Below are 21,605 nucleotides of genomic sequence, written 5' to 3'. Positions count from 1 at the left end.
TATTTTCCTATCCAAATCATTCGAATCGTTTTGTATCACTATATATGTATTTAGTACAATATCCATCTGGAAAAGAGCATCAGAGCGTCTTTACACAAGAAGTGCCTACGTCGCACGGCAATGGCAAACAGTTTCGCGAGATGTTCATAGTAAAGTACTTCTCAAAGGCGGTAATATTTACTTACCTACTTAAAATTGGAGTCCTGGTAGCGTAGCTGATAAGTTTTTGGCTCTCACTCGAGAGGTTGAGGGTTGAAAAACTGGCATTTACCAATTAATTCTTTAGAAGAAGAAAAAAAGAAAATCACTTTATTTGACACAGACAGCAATAAGTACTGGAAAAGTTTTTTTTATAAATAAGGACTTATGTACAATCTAACACATGCACAAACTTACGGCGAAGGAAAATTTCGTTAGGAAACTTGCACATGTATGTTCTAGATGTGAAATCTAAAATAATTTTACAATGATTTTTTTTCACCTTCAAGTTAACGATGTTTTCTATAACTGAATGAGCGATAAAGATAAAGTATGTAGGTGGTATACACTGCTAGCATTACTACAATCCCTCTTTATTACAAAAAAAAACAAGCATACAATTATATAATAGAATACGTTGAATACAACTTAAGAAATATAATGAAACTTACCAAATATGATAATGTAACAAAACTATATACCTACTTATACTTAATACCTATTGTTATTTTATTTAATTACTTACGTAACCGATATGCGATGATGAATAAAAGCTTCATACTCCTTACATACTACATACCCCACTTACTAAATATTTATGTACTTTTGGTAAACATTAGAGCAAATTGTGTGATAAATTTCCACGTAATGGTTTAATATTGTCTTCAATGACCTTAGGATTGTACACCTGCCTTTTATATAAAAAAAATATAATCTTATTCTTGATTCTAATGGTTCCGTTGTATAATTTTATATACTTACGTTTATATTTGGGCCTCCGACCGTAATTTGGAATTACAAATAGTGCAATAAATATACCTACTTAATAAAATGGATTTATTGATGGTTACATATTTCATCAATTAATAATACAACGAACGTTATCGACAAGATATTTTCAATTATTAGATTTATTTATAAGCGAAACTTATGCGAAAAATTGTTTACATAAGCCAGAGACATAAATAAAATAACAATGAAAGCTTTTCCACAATGAATGTATAAAACAGTTTGTCTGCTTTATTTTGGATCCCTATTTTTGTAAACCGCAGTGACGGAATAATAATTTGATGCAAGTCCTAAATACCTAGTAGTCCTATTGTTCCTTTGAATTTATGGATTGCGTCCGATGCATTTTGACTTCCTAAAACCAATCTTGAAGGTCAAAAATTTACATTCTGTCATCGCAATTATAAGAACAAGCGAATTTATTTCATTAGAGAACAATAAAATTTGCACTATACAATGGGAATATTGATTAAAGATGCGGTAGTAAATTTTAGATTCAGGCAGGGGCTGAATATTTAATTCGTAAAATTTAACTATGAATACAGTGAGTCGACTGAATGCTATACAAGTACGTAGCGAAATTCCGTTGATACTTTATCGATGCCATCACAAAATCATAATCATGATCGTGAGTATCGTGACGCATAAAAAAACCTACTGGCAATCTAAGGTACACGGTGACGTAATACTAGCAACGACGGTGCCGATAGTGAGCCACTGCCAGAATAATATTGCAACGTATACTAGAGGAGTGAAACTTTTTTTTCTTTTGAATGTTATCACTCAGAAAATTTTAAAACATTACCTATTTATTTTTTTCCAGTCTATGTGTAACACCTAAATGAGAAATTAGAATTTTCAACAGTAACTTAGGTATAGTTAAAATCTTTTTTCAGCTGTAGTATGTGATTGAAGTCATTTAGCCATCCCTCAAGTACATTCAACCACTGCGTCTATTTTGGCACCGGAGCAAATTTTATTCAGAACAATCCCCCTTATTTATTATTGTTCACTAAAATACATACATAATAATTATACTGCCTGACTCTACCCTTAATAAACCTCTGCCTGACCTCTGTATATTAATGGTAGAATATTTCTGAGCCATTATCATCTACTTAAGTAATAATTAAACACACACACACTCATGCCTTGTACTAATGTACACCCTTGCGGGGTAGGCAGAGGTGCATTGCTGCACCCACTTTTCGCCAGAGCGTTATGTTAGTCCCAATGTAATAGGGGGCCATTTTACGGGCACATCCAAGACCCGAGAACAAATATCTGTGTTTAAACAAATATCTGCCCCAGCCGGGAATCGAACCCGGGACCATCGGCTCAGTAGTCAGGGTCACTAACCACTACGCCATTCGGTCGTCAATAATTAAACTTAACAAACAAATTACTTTATTATTACACTTTTATCTAGAGAAAACTGTCCTCTAGGAAATAAGGAAGGGATACTATTTTTTATCGAAACAAAATTACTGAAACTACGTACCTACGCCTATTCACTTGTCAAGCTTTATGCAAATAAGATCACATCAACACAAAGAACAGGAAAATGCTGGATATGTCTGTCTGTCTGACTAACGTCAAACTATCGTGAATGTAGATCGATGCACATTGAATAACCTGCATCGGACCCTCGCAATGACGTCAAATCAATCATGAATCATGAGTTACTTAAACTCGGTTCTAAAAACTGAGTACTTTCTTTCAATATAAGTTGGCGTAACGATTGTCACTATGCGGGTATATATATAAACAATATGCGATAAGTTGTTCTATGATTAGGTATAACAATATGCATTGGCATTATCAATGCTTTTGATTGTTGAACAACTATTCTAAGGTAACCTTAAAGAAATAGCTTGTTTAACTAGAAAATTTATAATAATAAGTAGCTACCTATAAATGGGTGTTCAGAATTCAAAAGAAAGACACGTACATTCACAATGGGACAAGCAAGTGTCGAACCCGGGATCTACCGTTCGTCATTCCGATAAAGCTTTGCATATTAAAATATACAGACGAACTGTCTATTAGAATAGCAGAACTTACAGCATTATAGTTAGTAGTCAATATTTTTCTACGCTATTGCACTACATCATCATCATCATCATCATCATCATAGAGAGGCCCTATTAGAAGCCTCAGCTAATACTACTACTAATTCTAAGTGCCGTACCGGTGACGGGATTAAAGTAAGTGGCATCGAACCACACTATAAATCCTTATTATCCACTTGAAACCCACAGAATCAATAATAAAATTGTATATTTGGAAAGCATGATAGTAAACTTACCTTTTTAAGCTGGATGCTTTGGCTAGATGAACTCATATCTGATATGTTTCTGATAGCTGTTCATCGTTCAAATGATCGATTCTAAAGTATACCTATTTACCGATACTTTTATTTATTAATATTTTCACCTTTTGAGTAACAAAACCAAGATTATTATTATACTTTTAATATAGTCATCGAGGATGGAGCATAGGCAGCAATCTCCGCAGTGGGAGACCAATACGTCGACTTTATATTCCATATCGCCTGCTACTTGTCAGTTGAACAAGTGGCTATCAGCCGTCTATTTGCATACATATCTCTGAGATCTGATATGTCGAGGATATGTCTGCAGACAGATTGTCGTCGAAGTCAAGCACGCTATAAATTTACAGTAAAAAATACGATTCTCAGAACGATGAGTTCTCGGTGAGCATAAAGAATTGATAATTACAATGATTAGTTGCGTGTGCATTAGTTCAATTGTTTCGCTTTTTCTCCTCCTCAGTCATATTTAATGATTCGATTTTGAAAAAAGCCGGACCTTTTGTTGAACGTGTCACTTGCGTTGATTATGGTAAATAGACAGATGGGTAATTCATTGATAACTTTACTAATGTTAATCTAATCTATTCTATCATATCATCATTAGGCAAAACAATAGTCAAATTCAATCATTTGAAATGCTTAACTTCATATGCCATTCATAGCAATAACCATAAAAGTTTCCGGCATGAAGCTATTAATATGCAAAGTGTGAACGTGTACATCGCAAATTTTAGTGTAATAGGCTGATCAAGAGACTTTATGGCTGAGAGATAAGATTGTAATCAAACCGCGCCCTGATCATATCACAAAGCGTCTCTAAACTGCGTCCGTGGGGCACATAACAAACGGAACCCCTGAACCAGATCCGTATTCCACAACCGCATCACCAGGATAATTGACCATAAATAAAATAAACAATTGCACTCATAAAATCCATTAAATGCATCGATAGCATCGTAGTGGTGCAATGACATTCCCAGACAATGGTCGATATTATTGTTCACATTTTCCTACTAGATTAACTATATCGTTTTTCTATAGTAGGCTTTCTGAGAAGACGTAGAAAATCAGTGAACATTTGGCACTAGTATTATAAATGGACATGAATGAAGCTACTTGCGATGCCACGTCGCGCCGCGTATGCAGCGCACGCGCGAGCAGCATAATGCGAGCACGCAGCTACAAAACATTTTTAAATTTTATTTATAGTGTTAAGTGTTGAATTTCACACGGTCAAGCACTTTGTCTTGTCATCCCCGTGCGATTTAAATGCCATTTCAATATTATGAAGATCAATCAAAAAGCCTGCACGCAATAGTTGACGGTCTAATAACTATTCCTGACGCAGGAAGCGGTGCCTGCCGTTACACAACAGTTGTAGCTTTTTTCCATAGGTAGTTAGGTACTCTTGAACAGCTCTAGAAAGCCTCTGTCACCTGATTACAGTCTGATTACACCTAGCTACAGTCAAAAATGCAAAAAACCTTTATCAGAATCTCTATCTACGATAAAAACTTAAGCATGCAAAAACCGAGGCATGGACATGAGACTGAGCAGTTAATTTGTAAAATTTGCAAAAGCTAACAGTATCTTTATTGAGAAAAGTCGTGTCTTGAATTTGGTGGTATCGCACTAGGATGTGGCCGGCGGTAACGGTCGAGGAGCACTGCCGAATGGTGTAAAATGATGAGGCGGCGATCTGAGCGGCGGACGCGCCGCGCATCCCAATGAGTCCTGCTCGCCGGGAGTATATAACGAGCCTGGACAATACCTGCAACACTAGCCTTCCAGTCGCCTTCACTTGAACACTACCCTTAGGCAAAAATACAGATTTGGACAGTGCAAAATGAAGACGATCCTTGCCTTTGTCGTAGTGTCCTGCGCGCTCGGCACACAAGGATACCCTTACTATCCTTACTATGGATCTAACCTGGACTCCTGTAAGTTCATCAATCATTTTGTCATTATTATCTAGTTTGTCAGAATAGTGTTCTTAATCAGCTAATCACATCGCACTATTGTTTTCTGCTTCTCTGGAATATGTGACCAGCGATCTTATAAAGTTCCACTAGTTTCAGTTACAAAAAGTTCCTCTTTGATTATATTATTGAATTAATTATTATTATGATTTCACGTACCTAACTTGCAAACTTTTCTATGATAAACGGCTAAAGTGTGTAATATTAAATAGCGTTTATTGATGTTGTAGATTTGTAATAATATAATTTATTTCAACAGTATCCTACGGGTCTCACGACGGCAGCCAGGGCGCGATGGTGCTGAACCGCTACTACCAGCCCTACTACCGCGCGGCGGCGGGCGGCGGCGGCGTGGCGGCCTTCATGTACCAGCAGCCCAGCCAGCCCAGCCAGGGCTACCACCAGCCCGCGCCCAGCCAGGGCTACCACCAACCCACGCCCAGCCAGGGCTACTACCAGCCGGACCGCCGCCAGGTCGAACCCCAAGCGCCTCCGCAGCAGAACGAAGTCTACTATCCGCAGCAGCCAGACGAAACCTACACGCCGAAAGCGGCCGAACAGACCACGAAACTCATCGAAGCCGACCCCACTACGGAGAAAATAGAACTATTCTCTACAACCCTGAAAACCATTGAGCCAGAGATCACGGAGCCTGAAGTAGAGGAGGTGGAGGAGCCCAAGCCGAGGAGGCGCGTGTCCAAGAAGAAGCAGGTGAAGCGTCCCGTGGAGGACGAGGAGGATGACGAGGTGGCTCGCATGCCGGGCGGGACCTACTTCCCCATGTTCTTCGGCTGGGGCCGCTCGGGGCAGGGCCAGGCGCCCGGCGTCATGGCCATCGCCAACGCCTACAGCACGGGCCGCGGCGGGGTCTCCAGCAGCCACGCCACCGCCTACGGGCCGCCCCGCACCGAGCCAGAATACACCAAATCAAGTCAATAGAATAGCCTACTTTAGTTAATTATACCGTGAGTAATTGAATATACCTACTGAGATTTATAAATATTAATAATGTTGTGTTTTATTTATATGTAAAGTGCAGAATGTGGATTTTCAGAATTAATCAAGTGTTAGATGACGAACGGAAAAGTCCAGTTTTATTGAGAACAATTTGTTAGCGGATGTTTAATGTAATTATGTACCTACAACCACAAGAGCCGGATTGTAAGATCTCTTTGGTTTTAATAACTTAGGTATTTCTCAACTAAATAAACAAATAAACAAATAAACACATAATAAATACATAATTCATAGTAGGTAGATTAGTTAAGTATCCTCCTATGAAGGGTTGTTTTTCTGCACCTGGCCACCTATAAATGGGCTCATTCCGTTCTTCCTGAGCTGGCACCATGTCCTAAGTCTAAGAAGTCACTCTTATTTGAAAAATCTATACTTAAGTATGTGCTAACTATTGATAAATTATATACCTAATCTAAATCCTAGTGCTGTTAAATGTTTTAATTATTTAATGCTATAAAAACATACTTAACTTTTATGTGTGACATCGAGAAATACAACTTTAATCTTTAAAAACCACGTTCCTCAACTCGTTAGATGCATAATTTGTGCATAAAACGTGACCAGTTCAAATGTGTGAATTGAATGTACGGCAATTACTAAGTATACTCCTAGGTAGGTGTTTGCTAAGTTCTCTGTACGTAATTAAGTAGTATAAAAATAATGATCAATCAAAGTTACAAACATAATTTTGTTAGCAATATTTAAACGGACTTATGATATAGACGTAGGTATAAAACCCATACACAAACACGAGTAGGAAATGATAAATACATCTCATCTTCTTCTTTTCTTATTGTGTCGATGACAAACACAAGAGCTACACCACGGTTTATCAGCGTTGGTGAAAGGTAGCCAGTCAGATTACGTCAGTCGCTGCCTACTTGTCTAAGCTGCCTGCTCAGGGTGCGCTAAACGGATGAGGAACAGGTGATAAGATTTCCTTGATCATTAATCATGATTCAGTGTAAGTACTGAGACTCGCAGATAAACTCCTGAAGGGTGTGAAGACACGGTGCGCTGCATAGTAGCTTTCCACTCTAGTCAAGAAGGTCTAGGAGCAATTAAGCTTAGGTTACAAGTCTAACAGGGCTTTTATTAATATACTTTTTTTGTGGTTACGTTCCTTACCTTATAATTAATAAACACTTACATACACAATATGGTGTTACATAAGTGAGGGGGTAACCCCTTACGAATTACTATGTAACTTTTGAAACATTAACGGTATCAAATAATAAACTCAAAGTTTTGTTTTGATAGTAATATGACCCCATTTGAACTTAGTAGTTTCCGACAACACCAGACGGAATCTCCAAATGTTTTAATTTTCCATGAAGACGTAACACTACTGCAAAAAATGTTATTACACCTATTATCCTGGACTAATCGACGCAATGTGTTTATAAAAGGATGTGCGAACAATCATGGCCGGTTAGTTTTACGATTTCAATACGACATGAAGGAGGCTGTGTTAATTGCTACCGCGTGTCTCTTGATAGGCTTTAGTGAACAAGCAGGTTATTATTGAATAATTCAAAGCTGTTACAGCACTTTCCGCTTTTCACAACTTAAACTCAGTGTTGAACTAATCCAATTATTTGGTTACAGTTCGCGTGCGGCGTCATGGTTACAGCAGTGGAGGAGACTTCAGTGCAGGGGGAAGCTTTGGTGGAGGCGGCTATGGAGGAGGGGGCGGGGGTGGAGGCGGGGGTTACAGCGGAGGGGGTGGGGGCTACAGCGGCGGCGGTGGAAGCTATGGCGCTGGAGGAGCCGGAGTAGACACGGCCACCAACGGAGAAGCTGAAATCAGTGTGTCCGGCGGACTACCACTCGGGGCCATATCAGCAGGCATCGGCAGCTTCCTCGGCTCAGTGAGGGAAAACGTGAAAGATGTGCACTCTCATTTCAAACATAAGGGTGTAGGGAAAGACAAAGTTCATTACTCTGGTGATGGCAACTCTGGATTCGCGTTCGGTGGATCCGTTGGTGGGGGCTCGAGTGGATCCGGCGGACAATCAGGAGGAGGTTACGGTGGCGGTTACGGTGGGGGTGGAAGTGAAAACGGCGGCAGTGCGGGCTTTGAATTTGATATCAATGCATCTGGAAATAATCAAGGAACGGGAGGTGCTAATGGTGCAAATTATGGAGGTGGTTATGGTGGAAGTTACGGAAGTAGCTATTCAGAAAACCATAGAACCAGCAGCGGCGTCAACTCTGGAGGCAATGGAGAATTTGCTCTTGGTATCGGCTCATCCAGCGGTCTTGGAGCTAATAGTGAAAGTAGTGGTAATAATGCTGGCTACGGAGGATTCAAAGTGGGTATAAACACCGCAGGTATCCAAAGTAAGGGGAGCGAAGCAGGTTTTGGCAGTGGAGGCCAGGGATTATATGTGGCCAATGCAGGCACGACCAATGGTGCTAATAGTGGAGGCAGTAGCGGCCAGGCAGGCTTTAATTTGGGTGTCCAGACAGCTGGTACTAATTTTAAAGCCAACGGCGTCAATGGAGGAGGCTACGGAGGAAGTTCTGGTGGAACCTATGGAAGTAGTTACGGTGCAAGTGGTAGTAGCTACAATAGTGGATTCAATATTGGCGGCCAAGATGGATTTGTGGCTACTGCTGGCACATCTAACAACCAAGGAAAAATTGGAAGCAACGGCGGCCAAGGTGGTTTCGGTTTAGGTATAAGTACTGTTGCCGGTAACCAAGATAAAGGAAACTTTGGTGGTGGCTACGAGAGTAGTAGCAGCTATGGTACTAAATATGAAAAAACATACGATAGCACCTATGGTTCTGGAAATAGTGGTAAAGGAGGCGTCGTTTTTGACGCTGGCTCATCTAGCGGCCTTGGAACTCAACAAGTAAGTAGCAGCAACAACGCTGGCTATGGAGGTTTAAAAGTAGGTATTAGTAGTGCTGCTAATCAAAATAAAGGAATCCTAGGAGGTAGCTATGGAGATAGCTACGCTAGCAACTTTGGAAGTAGCTACGGTGTCAGTACTGGAGGAAAAAGAGAATATGTAACTAAACCAGAAAACAGTGTAAACAATGCTGGGTACGGAGGTTTTAAAGTTGGTATTAGTACTGCTGGCAATCAAGATAAAGGAAGCCATGGAGGTGGATATGGATCTACTTATGCCAGCAAATATGGGAATAGTTATGGCGTCAGTACTGGTACTGGTGGTCAAAAGGGATTCAAATTCGATGTGAATACAGCAACTAGTCAAAACAAGGGAAATCATGGTACTGGCTTGGGATATGGGGGTACCTTTGGTGGCAGTACTGGAGGTGGCAATGGAGGTGTAGTAATAGACATAAGCTCAACTGGAAATAGTGAAAGGGGCAGTGGAGGATTTAGTTTAGATACTGGATCAGTTTTAGAAACTTCTACTGGATTTGAAGGGTCAAACTTTGTTGGCGGAAAAAAGGATATTGAAATAGGCACAGTTGGGGAAGGCTTTGAGCTAAGTGGATCTGGAGGACAAACTAGTGTTGTTCAGTACGGAGGTAGTACTGGAGGTGTAGCACCTACCGTTGATTTTGGACTGAGTATTGGAGGAATTGGAAGTGGAGGTAGTGGATACAGTGGAGGAGAAATCGGAAAATTTGAGGTCGCAGGATTTGACAATGGTGGTGCAGGATTTAGTGTACCAAGCGGAGACAGCGGAGATGTCATAGTAGTTGTAGAAGAAGGAGTAGACGAATCAACATTTGAAGGGGGGAGGGGTAGTGGTGGAGTCAGTTATGGAACTTCGCTGGGATCAAGTGGAGGTTCAGAGTTTTCTTCTGGATATGGTGGAAAAGTTGGAAGTAGTTACGCAGGAAGTGGAGGCAGCAAAGGCTACGGTGGTGGTGGTGTGAACCTTGGTGGTGGTTTCGGACTCGGTGGAGGATCTACGGGCTCATCTAGCTACGGCAGTAAGAGTGAAAGTAGCTTTGGGGTCCACCATAGTAATAAACATCACGGTTCAGGAGGCAGTAAAGGAACTGTTGGTGTGACTCTTGGAGATGCATTTGGAATAAGCGGTGGATCACAAGTTGGCCACTCGGCTCACGGCGCACACGCTGCTGGAAGTCATGGAGGTGGTACCGGGGGATTAAGTTTCGGAATTGGTGTCGATGGTGCATCTGGAGGAAGTCACGGCGGCAGAGGTGAAAGTCACTTCGGAAGCCATGCGTCACACGGTGGACACGGGTATAGAGCCAGCCATGGAGGTGGTAACGGGGAATTAAGTTTTGGTTTTGGAGCAGGCGGTGGATCACAAGGTAATCACGGAGGAAAAGGGGAAAGCCATTTTGGAGTCCATGGTTCAAACGGAGGATACGGGTCTACGGCAGGAGGAGGCGGTAACGGTGCGTTAAGTTTCGGGGTGGGTGCCGGCGGCGGCGGCGGCGGTGGATCACAAGGAAACTACGCAGTCAAAGAAACAAGTCATTTCGAAAGCCATGGGTCAGGCGGAAGCTATGGGTCAGGCGGAAGCCATGGAAGCAATAACGGAGGATTGAGTTTCGGTTTAGGAGCTGGCGGTGGCGGTGGCTCAGCAGGAAGCCATGTAGGGCAAGGAGGAAGCCATTTTGGAAGCCACGGTTCCAGCGGGAGCCATGGGGCGAGTAACGGAGGATTGAGTGTCGGTTTTGGAGGTGGCAGTGGATCCGAAGGAAGTTATAGTGGACAAGGGGGAAGCCATTTCGGAAGCCATGGGTCAAGTGGAGGTCACGGGGCCAGTAACGGAGGTTTGAGTTTTGGTTTTGGAGCCGGAGGTGGCTCAGAAGGAAGTCATGGAGGAAGAGGGGAGGGCCACTTCGGAAGCCACGGGTCAAGCGGAAGTCAAGGGGGTGGTAATGGCGGTTTGAGCTTCGGTTTCGGCGTAGGTGGATCGGAGGGGGGAGCAAGCACTTACGGGTAAATAAAATTGTATTAAATCATGTCGGACATAATTAAAAATTGGTTTACTTTTGTAAGCTATAAATAAATTGTATAGATAGGTATATTAAATATTTAGACTTTATGAATACTAAGTATTGTTTGTACTTGAATAAATTATACGAATTACACTTATAAATAACCTGTTGTTTTTTTCTTGTTACATCACTAGGTTCACTTAATAGATTTCTTAATTACGCTGTGGTCATAAGATCACTGCGAAGACGTATCGTTAGTAAGTAAATAACACCGTACCTATGCAATAAACAGTTGTGATTTATAGTTATAGGCTCAATAATCTATTAGCCATACGGAGGTTCTACATACATACATACATAATATGTTCACTACTGTAATCCCCATAGAAGACATATATCAAATACATATTTAAAGAAGTAGGTACTTAATGATCTTGAATCTAAAACACTCTGAATGAAGTACCTAAGTACTTAATAATCATCATCAATGATGTCGATTCTAAAGGCAGAAAATTAAAATTTTACCTTTGTTTTACATATGAATATGAGGTCAATGATATCATTTCTGAAGACACAAAACAAATTTTAGTAATGTCAAAACCTTAACTGTACTAGCACAAAAAACTTTAAACACTATATTTAACAAATGTTTAAAACAAAATTTGTCAAATTTCGTAGGCGTTTGACAGCGCTAAACATCTGTTAAATACTGTCTAAGTTTTTGTGATAAGGCCCTAAATATTTTGTTTAAAATTATACTCTAAGGATACGGTTTACCATAAATCTAATTTTCCATTAGCTAAATTAATTATTTGAGATACATACTTAGATAAAATTAATAGTTAAACTACCGAAGGATCTAACATACGATCCAGTCTGTCGTAAATTTTGCCACTATTTCGGGAGTAACGGAGGATTGACACAGCTTCTAGTATATGGATGCCTTCAATTACCTATGCATAACAAATTTAATATGCTTGATAAGAAATATAAATTTACATTCGGTACAGGTACTTGTTTAATGTCTAGTCAGAGGTCTCCGTTGCGGACAGAGGCTTGTTGTCGTTTCAGGCTCTTCAGCGCTAACCACGTTTGTTGATCACGTGACTTTTTACTATGTATGGGGAGTTTCCAATAGTGGAAGACGGATCAGTGGTTGTGTCATATTTTTCATGTGCACGCTGTATTAATAGTAAGTAGTATTGTAAATAAAGAAGAAAGAAAGACTCTCATGCGTTCTAGGCGCCTTCTAAACCACTTCTTAGTAATACTACTTGTATTTCTATTATGACGTTGTCTGATAGATGGCATTAATTTATTAATCTTTTTTCTTTTAATTCAAGATAGGAAGGAATCACAATTATAAGTGTAAACAACCAATTATTTCTCGCCACAATGATCATAATTACTTAGCTAAAGTTAAAAAAAAACTTGGATAACGAAGCAATTACGTATCAGAAACAATGTTATTTTCAATAGAAAAAGCGAAGCTCTTTTATAAATATGAGTTCGCACATAAAACAGAAGATATAGGTACCTATATAGTCGTAAGTGCCTAATGACGGGAAAAAGTATTGAAGTCTTATTTACACACAATATGTTAATTTACAATTACTGGTAGAGTCCGGTTAAAATCACGTTTCAGCCTATACTGAAGAGAAGGATTTGCTGTTAGTATAGTTTAACACTGATCGATGTCGCTTCTAAAATCACAAATCTTAATTACCTATGACAACACCTTCAAATCTTAGTTTAAAATTTGATTCTATAAGTACTTATAATATTTTCCATAATTTTCCACTGGCAAAATTTTATAGTTCGACATCCCAAAAATTAACCTTTCAAGAATCGACATCACTGTCTATTCTATGTGTGTGGGGGTGTAATTACCTACATTTGCCTAATTATTTAACTCTTACGTCGCACAAATTATGAGCAAACTGAAAAAAATACTTATTTTAACTTAATACTAAGTTTTACAACTATGTGTACATAAATACTCTACAAGTCTACACTACAGTGTTCTCGAGTGGGTACGGGAAAGAACTGCGGAAAAAATACATCATAAGATTTATAAGTTCGAATTTGCACTTCTAAGTATTTAACTTTACAAGATGCTGAGTACTATCATTTTATAGATTTGCAAAAAATATACAAATACATATTTAATACATTTTCGATCTTGGTGGGTTCTGTATGTTTCGAGGTCTTTTTCCTCGATAATCATGTAAGAAGGTAGTTTGCCGTTGCTAATTAAGTACATACTAAATCATAACCAGTCTTCTGTCGTCCACTGTTGGACTTGGTACAAATAGTAACTTAAACATTATTAATTATTATATTTTACCTATAAGTATTATAAAAATTGTATAAAAACTTCTGAGGTAAGTGTATAACCGTGTCATAGAAAATTGAGTTAAGTAACCAACATAAATATTGTAAGAACGCCAACAATGGGAAATTCTGAACTAAAGCCTAAAGGTCTCTGGTGTCCAGAACTTATTGAGCGCTCCATGGTTATTTTCAGAGTTCCTCTGGCTTAGGAACTTGCCGCCCTCGCGTGTCAGTTTTAAACTACTAATAACAACGAATATCACTACAACTGGACCCTAAAACTTAAATGCAAAAACGTTTCCTGATAATATAAGTAAAAAGTGATGTGATGTACCTATAGCTGTTGGGGAATCTCTGAACATTTTATGATGACGTCACTGCCTTTACCATTTTGTATATAAAGTAGGACTCGTTACCAAAATTGGCACAGTTCAAAATGGCACGATTGATAACTGTAGCGCTAGCTGTGATTGTGGTGGGACTGCAGGCTGATGCAGCACCAGGTAAATAAAAACAATATTTTCACAAACCTTCTCAGAATACGTGATAAGTAACAACTGATAGTGGATAATAATATTCAAAGAGTAGTGAGGCTAGTGGGGCACTAAATATGTGTGAGTTAAAAGTTGACACCAACTTTGTGAAATTGAGTGTCCAAATCCCATCAGCTCATCTAACTTGTGGGCAAAGTTATATGAGACAAAATAAAAGTAAATGTTGCAAAAAGTCACAAAGACGCCTTTAAAATAATCATGATTTTTGGCTATGTTTTTAGGCAAAAATATGTTCTTTTTAAAAATTAGAATGAAATCTTTCAGATCGCGTCCGTCGTGGTTACGGCGGTGGCGGGTACGGAGGAGGCGGCGGTGGCGGCGGCGGCGGCGGAGGCGGTGGCTTCGGAGGCGGCGGCGGTCTAGGGGGTGGCCACGGAGGAGGCCTAGGCGGTGGTCACGGAGGAGGCCTAGGGGGCGGACACGGTGGAGCTGGCCTCGGCGGTGGACATGGAGGAGCTGGCCTAGGAGGTGGTCATGGAGGAAACGGCGGCGGACTCGGTGGTGGTCACGGAGGTGGCCTTGGAGGTGGACACGGCGGCGGCGGTGGACTAGGGGGAGGACATGGAGGTGGCTTAGGGGGCGGCCTTGGAGGCGGTCACGGCGGCGGCGGCGGCCTTGGCGGAGGTCACGGTGGAAGCCTCGGAGGGGGCCACGGCGGGTACGACGGCGGCGCACTCACGCCGGTCGGACACGGAGCGAATGGAGGCTTCGGCGGCGGACACGGAGGCAACTCCGGCGGCCACGGCGGCCACGGGGGCCACGGCGGCGGCGGCGGTTACGGAGGCTCCTCAGCATCAGCCAGCGCCCACGCCTCGGCCGGCAGCTACGGCGGTGGCGGTTACAAAGGCGGATACGGGTAATTAATTAATTATGAATTCAATTTAATGTTTAATGAAACAATGAGGGCCCCGGGGTCGAGTCCCGAACGTTTAAATGACATAAAATCATACTCTTGTCTTGAATGCTAAAAGTGTTTGTAATGTGTTATACTCCTACTCACCTGCGAATCATGGAGATATGGCAAATCCTGTCTTGGAGGCGGCTATGTCCTGCAGTGGATAATAAATATTCACTCCGCGTAACCTACCGTCTAATCGCAATAGACCATAATACTATAATAGGTACTTGTTTCGTAGGTATGTGTGTAACAAAAATACCTACCTATTTCACTAACATAATAAATTTTGTTTGTTTCAGACGCTAAACCTGAAAATACTCAAAGATGACCCTGAAAACCCCAATGTGATATTATTTCTTACTAGGAACGTTTGTAATTGGCAACATTATGAAGAAAATTATGTATCCTATGCGTATTAATAAAAGTTAAGCTTTTAAACAAATAAAACTTGACTTTTCTCCTCATTTAAGTACCTAAGCTCAAAATCCACATAAACATTTAAGTAAGTACCTACTTTAAAAAAAGTTACAATTAAATTAAAATTTCTATACTCACTGATATGGTATAAGTACATAACATAAATCATACGTAATCATAACTAAAATTAAAATACTAAAAACTAACTGATATGGAAATCTATATTTGAAAGTTAGATTTCGAATAAACTTTTTTCTGCGCGGACTTTTTTGGATCCTACTAACTATTCCTACTTATACCCTTCATATACCATATGAAACTAATGTAGGTACCTACAAGAGGTGTAGGCTCGACATACTCAATCCTTTTGTGATTTCGTCAAAAAGTGCCACCGAAATCTCTCACTGAGACAGCTTGATTGAGGTCATTTGTCACCGAACATAATTATAATTGGGCATATCATATTAAAGCATCCTGCTCCCTAAGCAATTATTTGTGCTATAAAAAGAACTTATGCTACAAAGTCAGCTCAGTTTGTTGCGAAAATGTATTGGATCATCGGAATACTAGCTGTAGTCGCCCTGCTTGGAGACTGTGCTGTGATTTCAGGTATTTTAATTAAAGTAAAATATTAATAAACAAGTCCGCACGATAGGGCAGTGAAGATACTCCTTCAAATAAAAATCTTTAGGTGTACAGTAGCTTTGCTAAAAAGAGAGCATGTACACCTGTGTGATCTTCTATTTTCTACATATAAACAACAACAAAATATTTTATCACTACTTTTTGTTTGCAAAAATATATAAAAAAATAGTAACTTCTACGTGTTTGCTATTTACTCAGGAATGTAGCTCTGTTATTCTAGTTTTTAAAATAAAAATCGGATTTAATAAGCGATAAAAATTGAGCCCGCTACAGACAAATTACTGGAACAACTCCCTTAAGGTGGCCAGTTACTGGGTGTTTTTCCCTACTTCAGTTTTCAATATTTTCTTAACCAAAATGTTTTTGGATCTCATCGTAACTTTAATACTCAATAGAAAACCAACACCGCCTACAGCGAGGCTACAACAACAATAACAAAAATGGCGGATACGGCGGCTACGGCGAGGGGTCACACGGGCAGAGTGGCTACGGGCAGGGCAACTATGGGCAGGGCAGCTACGGGCAAGGTGGCTACCGGAACAGTGACGAGCGAGACAGCCACAGCAGGGATGGCTGCTCAGACGACGAGGATGGTGGAAGAAGGTACAGTTTGGATCGAAGGCAAGGTTTTAGTTACGTAACACATGAAAATGTTCCACTCCAATAAAATTTAGGTTTGTAAGCAGCTTGAAGTCTAAAGTGTAATAGCCTTATTAATAATCAGTCTTTTAACGCTTCATTTATATGTAGAGTTTTATAGGTAGGGTCTTAATTCCCGGGTCCGATGAATTTATAAAATTTGCTTAGTAGTTATTTCAATTTCAGATAGTCTCCTTGTAAAGTTTATTAGTTCAGCGTTTTGAAAGACACTTCTTGTGAATAATATAACTGTCCTGTTTCAGTGATAGCAGTGAGGTAAGCTACGGCAGGCAGGGGGGCGAGCACCGGCACACTCCCAGCTCCAGGAGTCTCGTGAAGACACCCGCCGCCGCTTCTAACCAGAAACATCGTGCTTGAGGAATGTTGGAAGGGGCTGTAGTGTAGGGTACATAGTACGTATATACGAACACATACATATAAGAAAGTATTGTATTTTAAGGTAAGAAAGGAGGGAGATAGAAACTGTGGTAATAATATAATTGGTAGTTTATTGGTGATTGTGATAATAATTAGATCTATATAATTATCTACTATAGCTAATAAAATCAACTTATTAAAATTTACAATCAAATTGTTTCTAATTACAAATAAGATGTATTTTAATAAAAAATACCTACCTAATTTATAATAATAGTAACTACTTAACAAATTAAAGTTTAAATAACCGTTACCTATTATAAGAAATTGCCTTGGTATTCCTTGCTTTCCTAATATGCTGCCGAAGTCGATATTTTCTGTAATATGAAAAAACAATCGTAACTAAGTAACTATATACTTTATGATATTGTAATAAGAAGCTTTCAACGCTCGCTGGCATCGGCGTCGTGCAATCCCAGTTAAAAAAAACTACAAACAAATGGTAAAATATAACGCATCCGTCTTCAACAAATCCCACACTCACCATGCCACATTCACCCGTGCACGGAGCCAGACCCCGAGCTGGAGCTGGCGCTGGCTGAGCTCTTGGAGTAGGAGTTGCCGCCCCACAGCAGGTACCCCGAGCCGCCAGTGTGCGGGTACCCGGCGGCGACGGGCGCGGGAGACCCGTAGTTGGGCTGGTGCACCTGCCCCCGTATTTTGTAACTTTTTGAGAGTTAGCAACCGGTGATAATTGGTATCAACTTAGAGACTTATTAACCGAAAACACCAAAAATCTTATTGAAAGAAATATGCAAGAAGCCTACCAATATATCCTTACATTCAACATAAATGTTTGTGAAATCAGATAAGTCAGTAAAAAGTTATTAATTAGTAATGCTCTAAGTTGTCAGCCATTTTATACCAACCAACCCCACTCGGAGTTACATAATACGGGGGCTGGTAGGACCGCTGGGCGCGGTCACCTTTTAATGGGAAGTTTAATTAGTAAACTGAGGGATAAATAATTGTAATTAAGGTTGATGTGAAAGGAATCTTATTATAAATACTCGCACCTTTATGGCTGCATTTCTATCATATCTTATACGTCTGGGTCCCCCTGGGCACCAAACAAATCAGGATGGAAGGGATATTGTATATTGCAGTCACCTTGATATTGGGTACTCTCTCTACTATAGGATCTAACAGAATCTAATGAAATGATTACTTACTTGGGGCTGGAGCAGCATGGCAGCAGTTTAAAACGATGGCGACCAATAAAACAAAGGCGAGAGTGCTCGACATTTTATGTGCTGTGGATGTAAATGATACTTCAGTCAGTTTAGCTCCTGAAATCACACTATACATAATGAAACAAGGCCTGTGCCTTTTATATCCCTTGCCGATTCTGCTCGTAAAAGTGACAAATCACATTTATTTAGGTGCACCGGTGTGTGCAAGGTGTTGAATTTACAAGTCATTCTTTACCATGGACGATCGGTTGCAGGTAGGTATTTCCCATAGTTGTCTACAGACAGTCAGACACCCATGAATTTGCATATAGGATGGAGATCTATCAAGAGCCAGTATAGTGTGGAGCTTGATCCACATAACTTGTAAAGTTTCCTGAGACATTTTACTATTTTATTACTTATGTTCGGACCGAAACTGTGAGTAGTGCCTGTTTCTTTCAGCAATTAATAAAATAAAAATAATGCAATTTGGCGTGGCAAACCTACATATAGGTACATAAGTAATTATAAATTTCTATCATTAGCTAGACCACAGAAAGGATTTAGTCCTACATCGCCTTAGTTCTAATTCAAATTGGTAGAAACTATGATGCATGATGTATGAGTACAAAGGTGAACGATAATTATAGAATCGACTGTAGCAATCAAAACTTACTACCTATACCTACCTACTTACAAAAAACTACCAAGTGCTCACATCACAGTAGGGCTCACCATCAAAAAACCAATCAAGGTCATACATCAGTCTGATGTATCGCGTCTCGCCTCACAATAGACGCGGATCGCTTACTCATTCTACTGCGAACTATTTTGATCGTTATCCTCATTTTTTATCTATCTAATAGTATACAGTCAGCTCAAACTTAAACCATCTGAAAACGTCTAGTAGCAAAGCTTCAATATAACATACAGCTTGATGTGTACTTATGGCCTAACATTCAGCAGGACGTTCAAGCTTAGGTAGATTTAAGTAAATGAGAAACTGGACTTTCAGAAAAGACAAAATTAAGTGTTTTACATTTTTATGAAGCTGTCTGTACCTCCCGTGCATACGTGTATTATGGCAGAATATAGTTGCTATAATGTGTATTTTAGTGTCTATTCTTGGTTGAGTAGAGTCAAATGTGCAGCGATAATTACAGTAGTGTCAGTAGTTACCTACTTCTAGGTTCAAAGTAAGGCCCAGTTCATACACGTCATCATAAAGTCCTACCTGTACAAGGCTAACTCACTGTATTTTGTCTTTCACGTGCATGCAGTCTACTGTATAAAAATATGTAGATAATATTATACTTCTGTATTCTGTACCTTTTCAAAGAAAAACTTCAGGCTTAGAAAGTATAGTAAAGCTGTCTCAGTTTATGTATCACTTCAAAGTCGAGTGTTTTAGTTAATCTACTAATGACTGGGCCTTATGAATAAAAAAAACAAGCAGATTCTCGCTTGCAATAAAGTTTTTATTTACAAATAATAATAAAAAATGTTTGACCAAATCCACACTTACAAAACTTTTGTAATATTCTACATAAAGTAGAAAAAATAATAAAGTACTGTAAATTGTACAAAATTTATTTAGATAATCAAAGCGAAACGATAACAAAAACTACAATAGTTATAATAAATTAATGTTATAGTTTCATCTTTGTAATCCTTCATTTAGCCACAAACATTAACGTGGCTGATCATTAATTTATTACAGTAAATTGTATGTTTGATTATTATATTATTTTAAATTTGACCTCATTGCTCGCCGAAATTCATAATTGGGTAATTAGTATAGTTTTGGTACAAATTTAAACGCTAAAAATAATATGTTTTACCTACTAGTCCGATCATTAATCACTTAAACAGTTTATTCATACTTAACTCGTTTCTCTTATAGTAGATAATAATTATATAAATATACAAAACCTAATGTCTGCTTGAATCTGGCACATAATTAAAAAAAACCTTTTATATTAAAACTTACTAACCAGAGGTATCATTTCATTTTATAACTACGAAATAGACTAGTAAAACTGTGTTCACTATTACAAACATGTATTAGTTATTCAATCCTAAATATAGATCTTATCAAAATACAGTAACAAACAACAAATAACCATTGAGAATATTAGGATCTAATTGTGTCTATAAGTGCATAATATGCCTATGATGTCTTTAAAATATTTCATTTGTTATATATTAGTTCGGAGTTCAGATCGTCATAGTATTGGTCAGCGAAAAAAGACAGCATGAACAAAAACTAAACTTGGAATGGCTGTACTATTTATCATTTTAATGCAATTTATTATAGGCCATCTGCTTCCGAATTATACATTTTATGATTCGACATTTATAATATTTTTAGCAGCATAAGACGTATTGCACTTAAAAATATTAGATCCCAATTTAGGGTACAAAAATGAACTTAAAAAGATGTAAGTATATTACGTATGGAAACTTTTATGTTAAGATAATTTTACGGTAAGTAGTTTTCTTTAGTATATTGCATATATTTAATTGACCAACAGTCCAATATATAAAAGTATACCTAGATTGTACTAATCAAATCATCGGCTTTTACAAGAAGCATTTATATACTTATCTTAAATAAAATTTGGGAGCCAATAAAACTTTCCCGAAAAATATAAGTAGACGGTTATTAGATTTTATATATTAAAACAGATTGACGCAATAACATAAGCAAAATTTGTATAATGTGCAAAGCACAATTAATAATTAAGTAATAAGAAAACATTGTAGTTAATACAAAAACGCTTCAACGCGAACAATAAATTGCACAGTATAATGCACATGTTTTATAAGTAGGAATCAGATATTGCGTTAATTAGTCCTAATATGCATTTAATTAATTTTAGGCGAATTTAAGTAATAACACTGGTTCTACGATACACAAATTCATCAAGATTCATTTAACCGAGGATAACCTACAATAAATTGTACTTAATTTTCCTAAACATTATATCTTAATTTTACACGTGACCCAGCCTTTGTGAAGATATAATATGCACCTCCCTTAATTTGTGTCTAATATGTTTATAGTATATTATATTACAGTAAAAAATAACAAGAACAATAGGTTCAAGAATTACTTACATAGACGTTGTAATACAATTATGTATAAATTGTGATTGAACATAAATTTGATAGAATATAATATGTAATAGGGTATAATTCATTAGCGTATTTACAAATTGTAACATTACTTGTAATAAAACCTAAATACGTTTAATATTAAACTAAAATAATTCACTAATCACTAGC

General features: G+C 38.7%; 4 protein-coding genes across 4 annotated transcripts; all 4 read left to right on the top strand.

Annotated features, from left to right (window-relative positions):
- Positions 1 to 5,090: 5,090 nt before the first annotated feature.
- Positions 5,091 to 6,307, top strand: LOC105393082. The gene is made up of 2 exons (XM_011564800.3): positions 5,091 to 5,262; positions 5,561 to 6,307. The coding sequence occupies exons 1-2, from the start codon at positions 5,169 to 5,171 to the stop codon at positions 6,238 to 6,240; spliced, it is 774 nt and encodes a 257-aa protein (XP_011563102.3). The 5' UTR covers positions 5,091 to 5,168; the 3' UTR covers positions 6,241 to 6,307.
- A 1,411-nt stretch (positions 6,308 to 7,718) lies between these two features.
- On the top strand, positions 7,719 to 11,381 carry LOC119692397 (uncharacterized PE-PGRS family protein PE_PGRS10-like). Its single transcript, XM_038112929.2, has 2 exons — positions 7,719 to 7,835; positions 7,927 to 11,381. Exons 1-2 carry the CDS (start codon positions 7,775 to 7,777, stop codon positions 11,223 to 11,225), a joined length of 3,360 nt encoding a protein of 1,119 aa, XP_037968857.2. The 5' UTR covers positions 7,719 to 7,774; the 3' UTR covers positions 11,226 to 11,381.
- A 2,530-nt stretch (positions 11,382 to 13,911) lies between these two features.
- Positions 13,912 to 15,448, top strand: LOC119692448 (glycine-rich cell wall structural protein). Its single transcript, XM_038113178.2, has 3 exons — positions 13,912 to 14,057; positions 14,373 to 14,964; positions 15,306 to 15,448. Exons 1-3 carry the CDS (start codon positions 13,991 to 13,993, stop codon positions 15,310 to 15,312), a joined length of 666 nt encoding a protein of 221 aa, XP_037969106.2. The 5' UTR covers positions 13,912 to 13,990; the 3' UTR covers positions 15,313 to 15,448.
- A 338-nt stretch (positions 15,449 to 15,786) lies between these two features.
- LOC105395423 (keratin, type II cytoskeletal 1-like) lies at positions 15,787 to 17,112 on the top strand. The gene is made up of 3 exons (XM_048633431.1): positions 15,787 to 16,032; positions 16,464 to 16,671; positions 16,971 to 17,112. The coding sequence occupies exons 1-3, from the start codon at positions 15,969 to 15,971 to the stop codon at positions 17,083 to 17,085; spliced, it is 387 nt and encodes a 128-aa protein (XP_048489388.1). The 5' UTR covers positions 15,787 to 15,968; the 3' UTR covers positions 17,086 to 17,112.
- Positions 17,113 to 21,605: the final 4,493 nt, after the last annotated feature.

Source organism: Plutella xylostella, chromosome 5 (assembly GCF_932276165.1).
Source record: "Plutella xylostella chromosome 5, ilPluXylo3.1, whole genome shotgun sequence".
Taxonomy (NCBI): domain Eukaryota; kingdom Metazoa; phylum Arthropoda; class Insecta; order Lepidoptera; family Plutellidae; genus Plutella; species Plutella xylostella.
This window is presented reverse-complemented; position numbering and strand designations above follow the sequence as displayed.